The sequence below is a fragment of the Caretta caretta genome, chromosome 7, assembly GCF_965140235.1.
Source record: "Caretta caretta isolate rCarCar2 chromosome 7, rCarCar1.hap1, whole genome shotgun sequence".
Classification (NCBI taxonomy): Eukaryota; Metazoa; Chordata; order Testudines; family Cheloniidae; genus Caretta; species Caretta caretta.
In genome coordinates this window covers 120,439,620-120,457,341 of record NC_134212.1, presented here as the reverse complement: position 1 = coordinate 120,457,341, position 17,722 = coordinate 120,439,620, and the positions used below count along the sequence as shown (strand labels likewise).

Below are 17,722 nucleotides of genomic sequence, written 5' to 3'. Positions count from 1 at the left end.
AAACTGATATATATCTAAATATGAAAAAACACCAAAACCTGTATTATTAATTAACCAAGACAAAACATTCTGAATCCAATTTAATTTGTTAAACTGTTTTCCCATGATGTTCCCAGGAGATTGAAAAAGCCTGGAAAATGGTAGATGCAGCCTATGACAAGGAGCAGAAAGCAAAGGAAACCATTCTCTCATTGAAAGAGGAAATTATGAACCTGACTAAATTAGTGGAGCAAGGATCTGGATTATCACTGGGTCAAGAGCACAAGTAAGTTATCTCCATGAAGGAGAGAGCGAGCCTGATCCAATGCCCATTGAACTCAGTGGGGCTGGTTCTCCATTGCCATGCACTTTGTATAGTCACTTACACCAATGCAAGGTGAATGTAAATCAAAATAGTAGTGTTTTACTTCCACTTTGCACTCACTTTTCACTGGTGCAAATGACTATGCAAAGCACAGGACAACAGAAAATCAGGCCCATTGAGTTCAATGGGTGTTGGATCAGGCCCAGAGAGATCAGATGAAAATGTCCTAGGATCTGCCAGCCTGTCTTGTCTGATCTCTGACTGATTTTGAGAGCTGATCCTGCAAATGTTTGCACTCATGATGGCAGCGTGGTCCACTGGGGTGGCCAAACTTATTGACCCTCCGAGCCGCATATGACAATCTTTAAAATTTGAGAGCTGGGATGCTCCTACCGAAGCTTGGGGCTTCAGCACGGTAGGGTATACCTGCCGGGGCTTGGGGCTTCTACCCTGCGGCAGGTGCCTTCTAGGGCTCGGGGCTTCAGCCCTGAGCTCCCACTCCCTGCTAGGCGGAAGCCCCTAGCCCTACCACCCTGCCGCAGGACTGAAGTTCCAAGCTCCCCCCACAGTCTGGTAGATGGAGAATGGGGGCCGGTGGGGGCTCCATGAGCCGAACTTTAACTGTAAAAGAGCCTCATGTGGCTTGCGAGCCATGGTTTGGCCACCCCTGGACTAGAGACTGGAAGTTGGGAGACCTGGATTCTATTCCCGGCTCTGCCACAGGCCTGTTGGATGATCTTGGGGAAGTTGTTTTTGTCGCTCTCTGTGTTCTCCCATCCATTACCTGTCTTGTATATTTATGCGGTAAACTTTTCAAGGCAGGGATTGTCTCTTACTTTGCATTTATGCAGTGCACAGTGACGCTCTGATTTCAGTTGCGGCGTCTAGGTGCTGCCATAATACGAAGAGAGACCAGGAATAGTTTGATTGCTAGCTCATCAGATCAGGGAGTGTTATTTATTTATGACTTGTGCAGCAGCAAGACCTCATCAGTACAGCCACCCCAGCCAGATGGATTGCAAAGAGAATGGACACAGCAGTGCAGGGACCCTGGAAAATAGTGCAAAAAGGAGGTGGCTGAAAGACTTTCCAAGGGGCACAGGGTGGAGTAGCTGGAAGGTTTATCTGTTGTTACAACTCTTGTTTTGGGGAATTGCTGGGATTTTTAGACCCAAGAGGGCAGTGAAAATAAAGACAGCATGATTTATGGAGTGGTAGGTTAAATTTTGTGTCCATCTGCCTTGATCACGACTCTTTAATGAATATAGTAGGTAGCTCATGTATTTGATTGGCAGCTGCAGTGGACTAATTCAAAAGGAGTTCAAAATGAAATGTGACTTTTAAACTCCCAATCATGAAAAAACAGCTTGTTCTGGTATCCGAGAGAACCCAAAGGGGACTGCGACATTGCTTGACTATTATTTCCTTTCTTCCAGTATCCGGGATTTGCTGAGGTTTAAAGAAGAAGTAACAAAGGAGCGAGACCAGCTCTTGTCAGAGGTTGTGAAATTACGTGAAAGTCTAATCCAAACTACAGAGCAACAGCAGGAAACAGAGAGGGCAAAAAATGAGGCGGAAGAAAGCATTGCTCAGGTCTGTGCAGCTCACCAGGTTGCAAAAGTCGTCTTTGTCCTGAACCATTCCCCACCTTTGCAATTGATCTCCATTAACTACTATGCTGCTACCTGCCATTTCACATCCCAAACCTTTTCAGGAGGCTCGCCGAGGATTTCCTCATCAGTGCTTTTTATCCTTTGCCTTATTTCTCCGCTATTTTCTTTGCAAAGCAGTTTGTCAACTATTGACTCCTTCCAGAGCTGCCAAATCTTCTGCATTTGAAGGAGATATCTGAGTCATATTTCAGAGTAGCAGCCGTGTTAGTCTATATTCGCAAAAAGAAAAGGAGTACTTGTGGCACCTTAGAGACTAACAAATTTATTTGAGCATAAGCTTATCCTATGAAGTGAGCTGTAGCTCATGAAAGCTTATGCTCAAATAAATTTGTTAGTCTCTAAGGTGCCACAAGTACTCCTTTTCTATCTGAGTCGTAGTTTCCTCTTGCTTTGAGGCTGTCCCCTCCTGCATTTGAAGCTTCCGTGTCTGCAGGAGGTTTCCTATCTGTGAAGGTTATCATACTGTGAATATGTTCCTCTTACTACAGAAGCCTGCTGGAGGTGTAGAAGGCTGGGAATGTGTAAGAGGACATGTAAATGGGGAGAGAGCAGGAGGTCAGGGGATGGTGGGAGGCTCTCAGATGCAGAAAGGAGAGATTCAATAGGGGAAGGAGAGGTGAAAGAAAATAATATGAGTGTGATTTGGAGGGGAGAAAGAGACAGCAGAAGGAAGAGGAGGCAAGAAGGAGAGACCTGAAATAAAGAGTGGAAAAACAAAGAGAGGTGGAGATAACCTTCTAGCTAGCACCAGGGCTTCTTGTCAGGCACAAACAGTAAAGCAGGTCTGGGGTCATGCCCTGCACTGCCATGTGGGACACCTGGGTTCCATATCAAGTCCTGGTTTCTCGCTTCCTGAGCAGAGAGTAGATGATATAAAGCAGGGGAAAACTGGGTATCTGTGCTGCTCTGACAAGGATGTGGGGAGACAGCCCTGCTACAGAGAGGGGAAATGAATGAGAGTGAGAGACAGCCATCGCACTTGTACTGCTGCTGAAATCTTTCCACACTGCATTTAGTTTTCAGACATTTACTGGGGAAGACCTTCCCCAGCCCTTAGACTTACAGCTATATTTTACTCTTCAAGGAATCAGTTCCCATTGTTTCTCTGCTCTCACCATAGTCACAGTCCACTCTGTGCAACCTGCCCTTGGGCCCTTCGGTGGGATCGTCCAAAGGAAGTGGGTCCCAGAAGCACTTCACTTCTGGCAACCTTTTATCTAGACTCTAGCAAATCCAAATCATGTGTTCCTGGGCCACACGTTGCCTCTGAGGCACAGACCCATGAAATCTGAAATTAGAGTAGCTGTGGCTCAACAAGTAGTCCATCCGAACTGCTAGGCCACATGATGAGATCTTCATGGGATGGCAGTGGTCGTTGGGAAGAGGAGCTGTTGTCTACTGTTGCCGACCTTAAGCAGGGAGAGAGCCCAGGTCTGTTGGAGGCTATTGGGAGGGAGTGGGCTGTGAGCTTATCAAAGGGAGGGAAACACTGGAGGACTAGGGAAGGGCCCCAGAGAGGGAGGGGAGAATCAGTGGGGCTAGAAGGAAGGAGCCTTAAAAAAGCTGGGATGCTTCACCGAACCAGAGGGTTAGACCGTTTGCTCATTGACGGTCATCGCTGACAGGGTGTGTGCCATGGAGTGCGCTTTGGCCCTCCCAGAAACTGTGCTACAACCCCGAGACAGAGGGCTCCATCCTTAGCTCGTGCTTGGCGCAGCTGAAGGGACAGGCAGTCATGGCCTTAGCTCAGGTGGAGCTGCACAGGACTGCTCTATTCCGTGCTGGTTAGAATGGTCCCTGGTGGACCGGCCCATCCTGACTCTTCCCTGTCCCCTGCTGGCTCTGAGGGGTGCTGGGCCAGGGAGGCAGAAGCTTGTTGACATCATTATCGTCTGTTAAGTGAGGGGCTTTTCCCTTTAAAAGATTCTATAGAGAGGCTGGGAGTAAGAGCAGATGTTGCAATGAACATTGCCCTGGTGGTCTGGCTTCCCCCTCCTTCTTTACTGTTTACTTGTGTGTAATAAATGTTTATAAAAATGGCTTGTTTGGTGAGGTACAATAAGCAAAACCATGGCCCCGGCAACACAGCTTGGAGCCCAAGTTAGTTTCAATGTTGTGACTGTAAACCAAGGATCAGATGGGGTAACTTACAAATGAAAACATCCTAAAAGCCCCAATGGATCCCTAGTGGAGTGTTCTTGCTGTTAGTCCTCAGGGTCAAAATCATGGTGTTTGGGTGACAGGTGACTCTCAGCTGTGGTAGGTATCCTCAGCTCTGTTGAATCCATCAGAGCCTTCTGGCTGGCTGCTTTTAGGGTATGGTGATTGATGGCTAAGAAATCCTTGTAATTAATAATTTGAGCTCATCATCTGGGGGGTTCCAGAAAGATAGCTCTCCTAAGAGGGAGCCTGTTTACCTCTTAGCAGTTCTTCCGTATTCCATGCAGTGGAAGGCAGTATTAAACAAAAGCTGCTGGGTCTCAAAGCTAAACACAATAAGAATAAAGGGAAACTGTACCTGATTTGTTTGAATAAAAGACAGGCAAGGCCCTAACTTCTTTTTTTCCTCTGTCACTGTGTGATGGCAGTTCCAGCAGGAAATCCAGATGCGTCAGAATGAGGCATCCCGGGAGTCTCGAAAGAAGGACAAACTGGAGAAGGAGTTTAAACACATTCAAGTGGAAATGGACAACAAGCAGAGTGAAATAAAGGCACTGCAGCAGCATGTGCTGAAGAACAAAGAGGAGCTCCTAAAACTGGAACAGCAGCTCAAGGAACAGAAGGTACAGTACGTGATTCTGTTATCTGCAACACAAAAATTTGAATAGTATCAGGGTCCGATATCAGACACAGAAGAAATTAGTTTGCTCTTTTAGCATTTTCATAATAGAATGAGGGATGGGGAAGACCAATTAGATCGTCAAGATGATCTCTTTGTCACTGGAGGGGCTATATCATGCTAAACAGAAGCCCCCAGTGAAATCAACAAGGAGTACTGCCTAAAGTTTTGTGGCAAGAAATGGCCTCAGGATCGTTATGTACGGTAAAAGGAGACTTTCTATACTCTGGCCAGAATGCAGATATGTTCTGCTTCAATTATGCTAATATGTTAGACTGGTATTTACATTGGAACCTAAAGGATTTAGGTGCCCAAATACCAATGAAATTCACTGGGATTCAAGTGCCTAACTCCCTTAGGCTGTGTTGAAAATACCAGTGTTGATGTTTAAATCCTAATTAAAATAGTAATGCATGACAGTCCAATATTATCCTTTTCTTATGGACAAGTTATTTTTTTCACTCTTAAAGGCCTTTGGTTTTCCACCTGGTTGATGATGATTTTTAGGGGTCTTCTTGCAAAGACCACAGTGATTGGGACCAAATACCCCAAAGCTGGTGTGATTTAGTGGTCGGCGCAGCAGACTGGACTCAGATTATATTCCTAGTTTTGCAAAAGACTTGCTGTGGTGTGTTGGGAAACCTCTGTGCTTTGGTTTCTCCATCTGAAAACTGGGAAAAATTACACTTACCTCCCTCTCAAAATTACTGTGAAGTTTAGCTAATGAATGTTTGCATAAACACTATAAAAGTCTCTAGAGAAGCATGAAGCATTGTCTTAAATCTTTTAATTTTTTTAACCAAGTACTGTTTTCAAACCAGTCTTCTGGCGAAGTCCTAAAGCAGTGTTTTGCAACTAGTTTGTATCGTCAGGGAACCACAGCAGCTTCAATGAAGAATCCCCTTCATAGTCATTACAGCTGAGTCCTTGGCTCTTCTGTGCTGCAGAAGTCACTACACTCACCTCCCATCTCTCTCTCTCTCCCAGCATGCAATGGGGGTGAGGAATCCCCCACACACCCTTTTTTTTTTAAACAGCATATTGATCTGCCACACATGGAAGCTTGAACTGAAAAATATGATAATAGTTCTTTCCTCACTTATAAAGTAGTGTCTGCCAGAGGAAGTCCCATCATGCAGAAGAAAAGTCTGGCAGCTCCAATATCGAAATATATGTTCTCCGTATGAACCATGAAACTGCTGTTCTGGGCTTTTGGCTGAACATAGCTGTCAAAATAGCTGTGCCATGATGTCAGCAAACTGCACACTCCATAAAGTGTTATAGGCATATTAATGTAGGATTTGCTTGCAAACATAGAGCTCCCCTGCCCCTCAGATGATTAAAATTATTTGAATCTCATATTCATTTGCAATGATTGTAGTGAGTTGCTAGGTAGGTGATGCCTGCCAAATGGCAAAGAGGCATTAAAATATTTATCTACCACCTGTGAGGGAGACTTGCAAAGCTCCCAGAGAAAATTATGCTGGCTATGTTATTCATTAGAATTATTTTTCTCAGCCGTTGAACATTTATCATATTTCTGAGCACATTAATAATTTCATCAGGGATAAAGAACAATTTCTATCAAGAGAAAAATCTTCAGTAGCTCTGATCCCCCAGGGAGACTCAAGGTGCTGCCAGTCTGTCTATGTAGATACAGTAGAATTAGATTTAAAAGAATTATCTGGATTGTTTTATAATCTAACAGATCCTGAATGAAAGAGCTGCCAAAGAACTTGAGCAATTTCAAGCGAGAAACTCTAAACTCCAGCAAGAGAACGAGCAGCACAGCATGGCCTTTGAACAAATAACACAGGAGAACCAGCAGAAAACAGTGGAGCTGAAAGTAAGTAGCAGCTCATATTTGCATGGCATCAGATATATCCCTCTGCTGTTGGGAATTTGGTATTGGTGATTCAGTAGATGGCATTCTTCCCTCTGAGTCAGTGACTATACCAGCATCCCAGTCTAGTACCAGTACAAACTGTGCTGTTTCAGATGAGATATAAGACTGAGGTCCTGAGTACTTGTGATCATTAAAGACCTCATGATATTTTTCACAAAGGCAAAGTCTTTTTTTCGATTGTAAGCCCTCTGTGGGAGAGGCTGTGCCTTCCTTTATGTTTGTATAGTGATTAGCATATTGTGAGTGTTGCTGGAAGCCAATAATATATAGGAATAATAACTGCCCCAGCCAACTTCCAATGTAGGTACAGCCTGCCTACTTAAATTTCCTCTTTGGTATCAATTGGGGAAGTTAAATACAATTCAGTAGGTTGTTGTTTGCTTGCTGACCTAAACTGTTAACTTGTGTTGCTGTGCACTGTTAAACAGCTGTTTTGCTCCACGTCAGAGGTAGCTGCATTTCATCAGTGGGTAAAGTGACTGCTACATACAGTTTTTAAAGCATTTCAAGAGCTTTTGGGAATAAAAGGCACTGTAGATATTATTACTATATGTCTGCTGAATCTGATCTCCCCCAGCCAAGAGCATGGCTGCAGTTACAACACTGGCTATATGGGAAAACAGGACAGAAAAGCAATAGGTTATCAAACTTTTGTAAAGTACAACTGATTCAGCTAATTAAAAGAAGTCAGTTGCTGATAGAAAGCTTTCTTGCAGTGGGCACTGTTGGTTAAAACAATGAAAACAAATGACAACAGACGTGTTAGAAGATCTGTCCAAAGCTAATGTAACATAAAGAGCCTGTTCGGGAACCCCAGTGAGATTTCACTGTAGGAGTTTGTTTTTCTGTTGCATTGCTGTGCACACTGGAAGGGCACTTTTATTACCTATTGAAAAACCAGATTACTCTGCCTGGTTAGCTAGCATAATTGTTATTCCCAGCAGTATCATCTTTGCATAACATTTAACAAACAACATGTTCAAATGGGAACTGAGTACAAGATTCAAGGTGGGTGCAAAGGCAGATATTAGCTGTGTAAGGGCCTGATCCTCACTTCAGTGGAAGTTGGAGCTCAACACTTCATCAAATTATGAGCACAGATTTCTGAAAATTCATTATTAAGGTGCTGTCCAGTTATTATTTATTTGTATTGCTTGTGGGTGCCCTAGTCATGGGCCATGACCCCATTATGCTAGGTGCTATAGGTGGGGGCCTGATCCTGTAGTGTGCACACACCTCTGGCATAGTACTAAGCACCCCAGCACCGAGTGATGTAAATGTTTGCAAATTTCTTGAAGTCCAGTCTTTGTCAGTAGGAGTTGGGTGCACTCAGTTCCTCACAGGAGGTATCTGCATCTCACAGGATTAGGTCCCTAGTAGTGACTGATTCTGCGAATGGGGCAGTGTGCACTGTGATTTGGGAAGGCTTAAAATGTGATGGCATTGATGCAACTACAGGGCAATTTTATATTTGTTTCATAGTAGGTGTGGGGATTATTTCTGATGTATTGATTGGTTGCAGTCACTACTGTGCAATGATCACTATTGGCAACATTTTAGTGCAGTGTCTTGGATCAATAGTTTCACTTCCTGATTCCATAATGTGATGTGGACTCAAAGATTTGGTTTTTAAAGCTGTAGATTCATGCTTTTAGGGATGTAGAATCAGATCAGACCATCAGTCACCAGTAGCTGATGTGTCAATGAAAGGCAAGGCTACTCAGACCTAATCCGTTGAGCCAGTTGTGCAGTGCTGTGCATGGACTGCAGCTGGGAATTCTTTATTGATCTCTCTTATGCCCTGAAGCATGAGATTTGATTACCTTTCTCATTGCCTCAGCTGACTTTGTTTAAATTATTTTAATAGTGGTGCAATTCTCCAGACTTTCTCTAAATCCAGCCGCAGCATTTATCTTAGTGGCCTCCTGTGCCACAGAGTACTGTACATAAACTATATTCTAAGCAAAGAAGTATTTCCTTTTGTTGATTCTAAATGGATTGTCCTTCTCAACCGCTCTCCCTTCTGTTTCTACACAGGTGAGAGAGGATGAGCTGACTCAGATGCGTCATGAAATTTCAAAACTCTCCAAGATGAGAGAAGTTATCCAGAGAAAACTGCGTGTTGCAGAGGAACAAAAAGTTGAAGCAGAATACCAGAGGGATACCCTAAAAAACCAAATGTCTGGACTAGAGAGAGGTAGGAATCAAAGCACTGTTGTGTTGCCACTGTTGTGTTGGGCTGGCCCTGTTGTGGTGTTTGTTATAATGTTCATTCAGTGTATGTTCCAAGTCAAGATCATGCCTCTTTGGTGCCCAGTATGGGACCATATGAATGGGAGCGGCACGGCACTATAGCTATAATGCCCTTACGTATGTCTCCTGGGTCTTTGGAATTTTCACACACTGCGGCATGTGCTGGGTGAAAGCATAATGGGCCTGATCTGCAGCCCCTTTGTGTGGCAGGTGTAACCCTTCCCACCCCAAGAAATACCCTCACTGTGTGTGTCTGTGTGCAAGCCTGTATTGTCGGTGCACCAGCCCCTGATGCAGAGGGCGTTGTGCTGCTGGCTGCGGGAAGATTGGAAGAAGACACAAGCAGGTCATTTTTTTGCCCCTGCAGTTTTGTGCGCCTACAATGATACCAGTATGGAGATGACTCCAGTGCAACAGACTGAATTATAGCGAAGTGCTGAAATATAAAGCCCCATTCTGCTATATACCTAGTGTGGACATGTTGCCTCAGTAGAAGCTTCCCTGTGCTCTGCCTAGACTGTAGGTTGTATACTGAACTGACTGCACATATGGGACATGAACTATTTTATATGACTGTATGTATGGGACGTGCTGTCTTTCATATTCATATCTCCACAACTGTGAAAGGTAAGGGTCTCACAGCCATTCTGCTGTTGCCTCATTGGATCAGGCCTCATGCTGGGATGGAGGGGAAGACACAGGAAATGCAGCTCTGTCTTTGAATGGGTGAGAAAGGCAACAGATAACAATGCACCTCCTGCAGTTTCCACGGTAAACATCTGATGAAGTGAGCTGTAGCTCACGAAAGCTCATGCTCAAATAAATTGGTTAGTCTCTAAGGTGCCACAAGTACTCCTTTTCTTTTTGCGAATGCACCTCCTGGCAACTTTGATTGTTCTCATGCATTCCAGTGCATTGTATTGCCTGCATCTCAGCCTTCCTGATATCAGCATGTCAATTTCTGGTTCAGACACATATGTCCTCTTACTTATTTTGTTAGTGATTTATTCGTCTTTGTATTTGGATGAAGGGCCAAATCTAGATTGCCTTAAGTGGGAGCAGCTTCAGTGAAGCCAATGGAGTTATGCCCTTATGCCAGGACTGGATTTGACCCAGAGGGATTGCATCCGATGAAGTGAGCTGTAGCTCATGAAAGCTTATGCTCAAATAAATTTGTTAGTCTCTAAGGTGCCACAATTACTCCTTTTCTTTTTGTGGATACAGACTAACACGGCTGTTACTAAACCTAAAACAACTCTGTAAATCTAAATCCAATATTTTCTAAAGGAACTAGTGATTTCAGGAGACTCACCGTTAGGATGCCAAGCTTGAGATGTCTTTAAATGACCTGATTTTCAGAGTGCATAGCATTTTCTGAAAATCCAGCTCCTTTACAGTGTCTCAAATTAAAATCAGAGGCACCCAAAATCATTCGTCCCTTTTGAAAATCTTGGCCTAATGCTCCACTAGTGCCTAAATATGGATTCACATCCCTAAATTTAGGCACCTGAATTTGCAAATGGAGGTCATAAATTATATCTCCATTTATATAATATTAATAAAGCTTTTTAAAAAGTCCACAGACCTTTGTTTTTGCCAGCTATGCAGTTTGAACCCAGAGTTTAATAATCTTTTCCTTGCTTTTAGAGTTGGAGATTGCTAAAAAGCAGGTAGAAATTGATAAGAAAGCCATAGATGAGCTGGTGAGAGAAAGGGACATATTAAACAAGGTGAGCTTGCTTTGCTAACACTGGTAAACAAATATCTTGCCTTGAATATGAGATGTCTGTAGTTTAAACCATGCTCCCCCCCTTTCTATGAATTGAAACAACATTACTATCTGTGAACACAAAAGGGACTTCTTAGTATTAGCATATAAAACAGCAGGGGACTGTAAGTGTTATGTGCATTTGCCTTTATTGCAAACGTGTTATTTGATATTCTAAGCAGTTGATTACTCCTCTGCTTGTAGTATCTACAACATATCGAGTTTAATGTTAATCTAGTCAAATTAGGGCTGTGCTAATAAAAAACACACCATCTGTCTGCATCACAGCCTTGTCTGTTTTTAACCCTGATCTCTCCTGCCACCATTTTCTGAAACTGAGTTTGGTAGATTTGACTCTATAATATGATTCTTTAGGTTTCTCACTTGGTTGAGAATCAAACATTGTTCTGCATCCTGAATGAGTCTATTACAGGGTCACCTTTTGAAGAGGGTGAAAAACTGATTCTTTAGTTTTGAAGGATTTTGAAGGATTTTTTAAAGTGAGGTTAGAAAAGTAACTTGATTAAACTGAGATCATGGTGTCCTGTTTATTCTCCTTCTATGACTTGCAGGCCAACCTTGCTCAGTTTACAGGTTCAACCTGGTTACTAGAAAATGGGACTGGAAGGTGTTCCCCAGTGCCTTCATTATTCCCCCTTATGAACAACTGTCTCCATTCCTTCTGTAATGCAAACATCAGTAGCCCAGCTTCCAATTCAAAAATACTGCCTCATTCTAGAGCCCTCTAGCAGGACTAGGAGCTCCCGCAGGATCTGCTGCCATAATAGTGGGAGCGGGTGAAATGTAATTTGTTGAGGCCATGATTGTGTGGCAAAAAAACTCAAACTCCAGTAATTTGCGGGAAAACACTAAATCTCTGGTCAGTTTGTCATAAATAGAATTTCAGCAAGGTAAAGAAAGTTTTTCTTTAAAAAAAAAATAAAATAAAGGTTTTAATACTTAAATTTAAGCAAGGAATAGAAAGAAATTTAGTGTCTATTACAACAGGAGTTAAAGTATTTTTTAACATGGTTTAAGCAAGATTTGTTTTATTCTTTTAGTGGTAAAAATTGTGTCCGAATTCCCTTTATGTATATAGTATATTAACGGAGGTGGTTTTTTTTTTTAATTTTTGTTTTGTTGTTTTTTAAGTAGCATGGGGAATCTGTCTCTCTTGCGGGATTTGTGGGATCTGAGGTTTGGGTGGGAGCGGGATAAACCCGTAAGAAACAATGCGGGAGTGGGCAGGAGTGGGTATTGCAAGGTGGGATGGGAGCAGAGATTAAAAAAAATAGTCCAACACAGGGCTCTGCCTCATTCTTTATGCAGTGGTCCCCAAACTGTGGGTTTTTTCCCCGCCCGAGGGGCATGCGGAGGAACGTTCGGGGTGGGGTGCAGCGGGGCCTGGGCCAGCCCCCATTGGGGGTGGGGAACCAGCCCTGCTCTGCCCCCAGTTGTACTCCGGCCTTGCCCCCAGACACGGCTCTGGCTCCTGGTCCTCCTGGCTGTGGCTCTGTTCCTGGTCCTGGCCCTAGCTCCGCTTCCGGCCCCAGCCCCAGCCCTGCCCCCAGCCATCGCCCCAACCTCAGTCCCTGGCTCCCATCCACACCTCCGCTCCTGACCGTGGCCCCAGCTGCCAGCCCCGACTGCATCCTAGCTGTGGCTCTGTTCCAGTTTCCTGGCTGTGGCACCAGCCCCACCCCCAGCCTCAGCCCCCACCACGAACTGGCTGCAGTTCTGCTCCCAGCCTTGGCCTCCGGCCTTGTCCCTGCTCCTGGCTTCGGCCCCTCTCCTGGCCCTGGCTGTGACTCTGCTCCCAGCCATGGCCCCAGCTGCAGCTCTTGCTCCGGCCTTGGGCCCTGGCCCGGACCATGGTCCCGTTCCTGGCCCAGGGTCGGGGATGAGGTTGGGGAATGGCATGGACAGATCACATTACGGGTAAGGGTGGGCGTGCCATAAAAAGTTGGGGGACCACTGCTTTAGTGACTGTCAGACTCATGGAGACAGTCTCATGATCATATTTGGAGACTGAGTGTCGTTAATTTAGCGGATCTGATAAGGTGTAATGACTCGAGGGCATTCCTAACCCACTCAGACACAAGCTGCACTGTTTAACATAGTGTGTACAGTGCAGAATTCTGAGTTAGAGACATGGGTGGATATTGTTTTGGGATTCTTTTTGCAGAACTTGCTAAAGGCTGCCAGTGTCACTCAAAAGCAGCTGAACCTGGTGAAGCTCCATGAACAGTCCAAGAGGAACTTGGAAGAAGAAATTCAGAACTATAAGGATGAGGCTCAGAAGCAGAGGAAGATCATCTACCAGCTGGAAAAAGAGAGAGACCGTTATATCAATGAAGCTAGTGAACTCACCCAGAAGGTATGAGATGATTTGTGTACACACGATTCATCCATCTCTCTCTCTCCCCCTCAAAATTGGAAAGAGAGTAGATTCAGTTCCTGACATTCTAGATTTAGCTGATAGGTAGGACTGAGCAATGGTCTGCAGAGAGTTTACAAAGATTTTAATAAAACTTGTGGGTTTTAGGCAGATCGTTGCACTCAGGACTGTCTTGTACATTTGTTCACTGTTCTAGGCTAGCATCTTCTTTTTCTCCCCTATCTTCCATGTGGTTAAAAATAATTTTGGCCATGTCCATCCTCTGCCAGATTTTCCTGACTTTTTAACCAACTTCTCTTTGGCTCTGCTGCCTTGCTATTGTCCCACATGGTGATCTTTACAAACTGATCATAGATATATAGATTCCAAGGCTAGAAGGGACCACTGTGATCATTTAGTCCGATCTCCTATATAACAACAGACCAGAGAACTTCCCCAAAATACTTCCTAAAGCAGATATTTAGAAAAACATCCAATCTCAATTTAAAACTTGTCAGTGATAGAGAATCCACCATGACCCTTGGTAAAGTGTTCCAAAGGTTAATTACTTACAGGTTAATACCTCCAGGGGCCTAGGTTCAAATCAAAGTTGCTCCTTCATCAAGATCTTCCTTTTCCCTGCTTAAGTCACTTTTCTTTCTCTGTGTATGAGACACATTACTATGTTTCTGCTCTGTCTGGGAGGTCCAGTGAATGTGATAGTGATACGCAAGGCCAGGTATGCAAGATTGCAGTGATACGCCAGGCAAGGCCACTGGGATCTGAGGGTATGTCTACACAGCGAAAAACAAACAAACAAACCCTTGCAATGCAAGTCTTAGAGCCTGGGTCAACAGACTTGGGCTTGTGGAGGGTCTCAGAGCCTGGGCTCCAGCACGAGCCCAAATATCTACACTACTATCTGTAGCTCCATAGCACGTACCCTATGGGCCCAAATCGGCTGACCTGGGCTCTGAGACTTGCTGCTGTAGGTCTTTTTTTGCTATGTAGATGTACCCTGAGTGTGCTGCCATTGCTTTTCTCCCAACCACCCTGCTCCGGGAATGCGAAATAGTCTGAGATTCAAACCTAGGTCTCCTACATGTTACTTCTGAGCCACAGAGAGGTATTCTGTGTTCATTTATGTCTTATTCTCTCAGCCCTATTTAAGCTGCAAAGATGATCCTTCAAGCTGCTGAGTGCCCTCAAATTCCACTGAAGGCAGTAGGAGTTGAGGATGCTCAGCACTCTGCAAGAAGAGCTCAGCACTTCACAGGATGGGGATTTGTAAAATTCCCTATTACCTCTGAACATACTAATTCAATCCAGTCTGTGATACATGGGCTACTTGGAGAATCTGCGCAAAAGCTTTTTGTTGTGTCCATTGCCTCCTATTGTAGAATCATAGAATCATAGGACAGGAAGGGACCTCGAGAGGTCATCTAGTCCAGTCCTCTGCACGCATGGCAGGACTAAGTATTATCAGACCATCCCTGACAGGTGTTTGTCCAACCTGCTCTTAAAAATCTCCAGTGATGGAGATTCCACAACTTCCCTGGGCAATTTATTCCAGTGCTTAACCAACTTGACAGTTAGGAAGTTTCCAGCGTAAACCTCCCTTGCTGCAATTTAAGCCCATTGCTTCTTGTCCTATCCTCAGAGGTTAAGAAGAAGTTTTTTTCTCCCTCCTCCTTGTAACGACCTTTTATGTACTTGAAAACTGTTATCATGTCCCCTCTCAGTCTTCTCTTTTCCAGACTAAACAAATTCAATTTTTTTCAATCTTCTCTCGTGGGTCATGTTTTCTAGACTTTTAATAATTTTTGTTGCTCTTCTCTGGACTTTCTTCAATTTCTTGAAATGTGGCACCCAAAACTGGACACAATACCCCAGTTGAGGCCTAATCAGTATAGAGTAGAGCAGAAGAATTACTTCTTGTGTCTTGCTTACAACACTCCTGCTAATACATCCCAGAATGATGTTTGCTTTTTTTCAACAGTGTTACACTGTTGACTCATATTTAGCTTGTGGTCCACTATGACCCCCAGATCCCTTTTCCCAGTACTCCTTCCTAGACAGTCATTTCCCATTTTGTATGTGTGCAACTGATTGTTCCTTCCTAAGTGGAGTACTTTGCATTTGTCCTTATTGAATTTCATCCTATTTACTTCGGACCACTTCCCCAGTTTGTCCAGATCAATTTTGAATTATAATTTATCCTCCAAAGCAGTTGCAACCCCTCCCAGCTTGGTATTGTCCGCAAACTTTATAAATGTACTCTCTATGCCATTATCTAAATCATTGATGAAGATATTGAACAGTACTGGACCCAGAACTGATCCATGCAGGTCCTCACTCAATATACCCTTCCAGCATGACTGAACCACTGATAACTACTCTCTGGGAATGATTTTTCCAACCAGTTCTGCATCCACCTTATAGTAGCTCCATCTAGGTTGCATTTCCCTAGTTTGTTTATGAGAAGGTCATGCGAGACAGTATCAAAAGCCTTATTAAAGTCAAGATATACCACGTCTATTGCTTCCCCCCCATCCACAAGGCTTGTTACCCTGTCAAAGAAAGCTATCAGGTTGGTTTGACACCATTTGTTCTTGACAAATCCACGCTGACAGTTACTTATCACTTTATTATCTTCTAGATGTTTGCAAATTGATTTCTTAATTATTTGCTCCATTATCTTTCCAGATTCAGAAGTTAAGCAGACTGGTCTAATTCCCCGAGTTGTCCTTATTTCCCTTTTTATAGATTGGCACTATATTTGCCCTTTTCCAGTCTTCTGGAATCTCTTCCGTGACTTTTGAAAGATAATCTCTAATGGCTCCGCTATCTCCTCAGTCAGTTCTTTGAGTATTCTAGGATGCATTTCATCAGGCCCTGATGGCTTGAAGACATCTAACCTGTCTAAGTAATTTTTAACTTGTTGTTCTTTCCCTATTTTAGACTCTGATCATACCTCATTTTCACTGGCATTCACTATATTAGACATCCGATCACCACCAACCTTCTTGGTGAAAACCGAAACAAAGAAGTCGTTAAGCACGTCTGCCATTTCCACATTTTCTGGTATTGTTTTTCTCCCCTAATTGAGTAACTGGCCTACCCTGTCTTTGGTCTTCCTCTTGCTTCTAATGTGTTTTTAGAATGTTTTCTTGTTACCCTTTATGTCTCTAGCTAGTCTGATCTTGTTTTGTGCTTTGGCCTTTCTAAGTTTGTCCCTATATACTTGTGTTATTTGTTCATATTCAAACTTCATTGCACCGTGACCCCCTTCTAACAAAAACAATTACTACATGACCCCAGGAGCGGGGACTGAAACCTGAGCCTGCCTAAGCCCCACTGCCCTGTTCGGGGGGCAAAGCCCAAGGGCTTCAGCCCCAGGCAGGGGGACTGTAACCTGAGCACCACCACTCAGGGTGAAGCTCTTGGGCTTCAGCTTCAGTCCTGGGCAGTGGGGCTCGGGATTTGGCCCTAGATGCCAGCAAGTCTAAGTCCGGTCTGGTGACCCCATTAAAATGGGGTTGCAACCCACTTTGGGGTCCCGATACACAGTTTGAGAACTGCTGTTTTAGCTCATTGAAGATTCCTGGTTAAGCCAGGGTGTTCTCTTGCCATACTTCCAATCTTTCCTATGCAGTGCGATAGTTTGCTTTTGTGCCCTTAATAATGTCTCTCTGAAAAACTGCCAACTGTCTTCAATTGTTTTTCTCCTTAAACTTGCTTCCCATGGGATCTTATGTACTAACTCCCTGAGTTTGCTAAAGTCTGACTTCTTGAAATCCATTGTCTTTTTTGTTCTGTTCTCCCTCCTACCATTTCTTAGAATCATGAGCTCTATCATTTCATGATCACTTTCACACAAGCTGCCTTCCACTTTCAGATTCTCAACCAGTTCCTCCATATTTGTCAAAATCAAATCTAGAACAGCCTCTCCCCTAGTAGCTTTCTCCACCTTCTGAAATAAAAAATGGTCTCCAATACATTCCAAGAACTTGTTAGATAATCTGTGCCCTGCTGTGTTATTTTCCCCATCAGATCATAAAATATCAGGGTTGGAAGGGACCTCAGGAGGTCATCTAGTCCAACCCCCTGCTCAAAGCAGGACCAATCCCCAATTTTTGCCCCAGATCCCTGAACAGCCCCCTCAAGGATTGAACTCACAACCCTGGGTTTAAGCAGGCCAATACTCAAACCACTGAGCTATCCTTCCCCTCTGGATGGCTGAGTAGTTGAAGTCCCCCTCACCACCAAGTCCTGTGCTTTGGATGATCTTGTTAGTTGTTTAAAAAAAGCTTCATCCACCTCTGCTTCCTGGTTAGGTGGCCTGTAGTGGACTCCTTCCATCACATCACCCTTGTTTTTTACCCCTTTTAGCCTTACCCAGAGACTTTCAACAAGTCTGACTCCTATTTCCATCTCAACCTCAGTCCAAGTGTGCACATTTTTAATACATAAGGCAACACCTCCTCCTTTTCTTCCCTGCCTGTCCTTCCCGAGCAAGCTTTAGCCTTCTGTACCACTTTATTTCATATGGTGTGCTCAGGAACATGACAATGACATGTTCCATTAATTGCTGAAGATCAC

General features: G+C 43.9%; 1 protein-coding gene across 2 annotated transcripts in view; it reads left to right on the top strand.

Moving 5' to 3' along the window:
- CFAP58 (cilia and flagella associated protein 58) overlaps positions 1-17,722 on the top strand; it is a 141,883-nt gene that overhangs the window by 11,385 nt on the left and 112,776 nt on the right. For both annotated transcript variants that reach the window (XM_048858401.2, XM_048858400.2), the window contains exons 3-9: positions 117-265; positions 1,741-1,897; positions 4,566-4,760; positions 6,525-6,662; positions 8,760-8,919; positions 10,623-10,705; positions 12,929-13,120. In XM_048858401.2, coding sequence (XP_048714358.2) covers positions 117-265; positions 1,741-1,897; positions 4,566-4,760; positions 6,525-6,662; positions 8,760-8,919; positions 10,623-10,705; positions 12,929-13,120 — 1,074 coding nt within the window. The remainder of the gene's footprint in view (positions 1-116; positions 266-1,740; positions 1,898-4,565; positions 4,761-6,524; positions 6,663-8,759; positions 8,920-10,622; positions 10,706-12,928; positions 13,121-17,722) is intronic.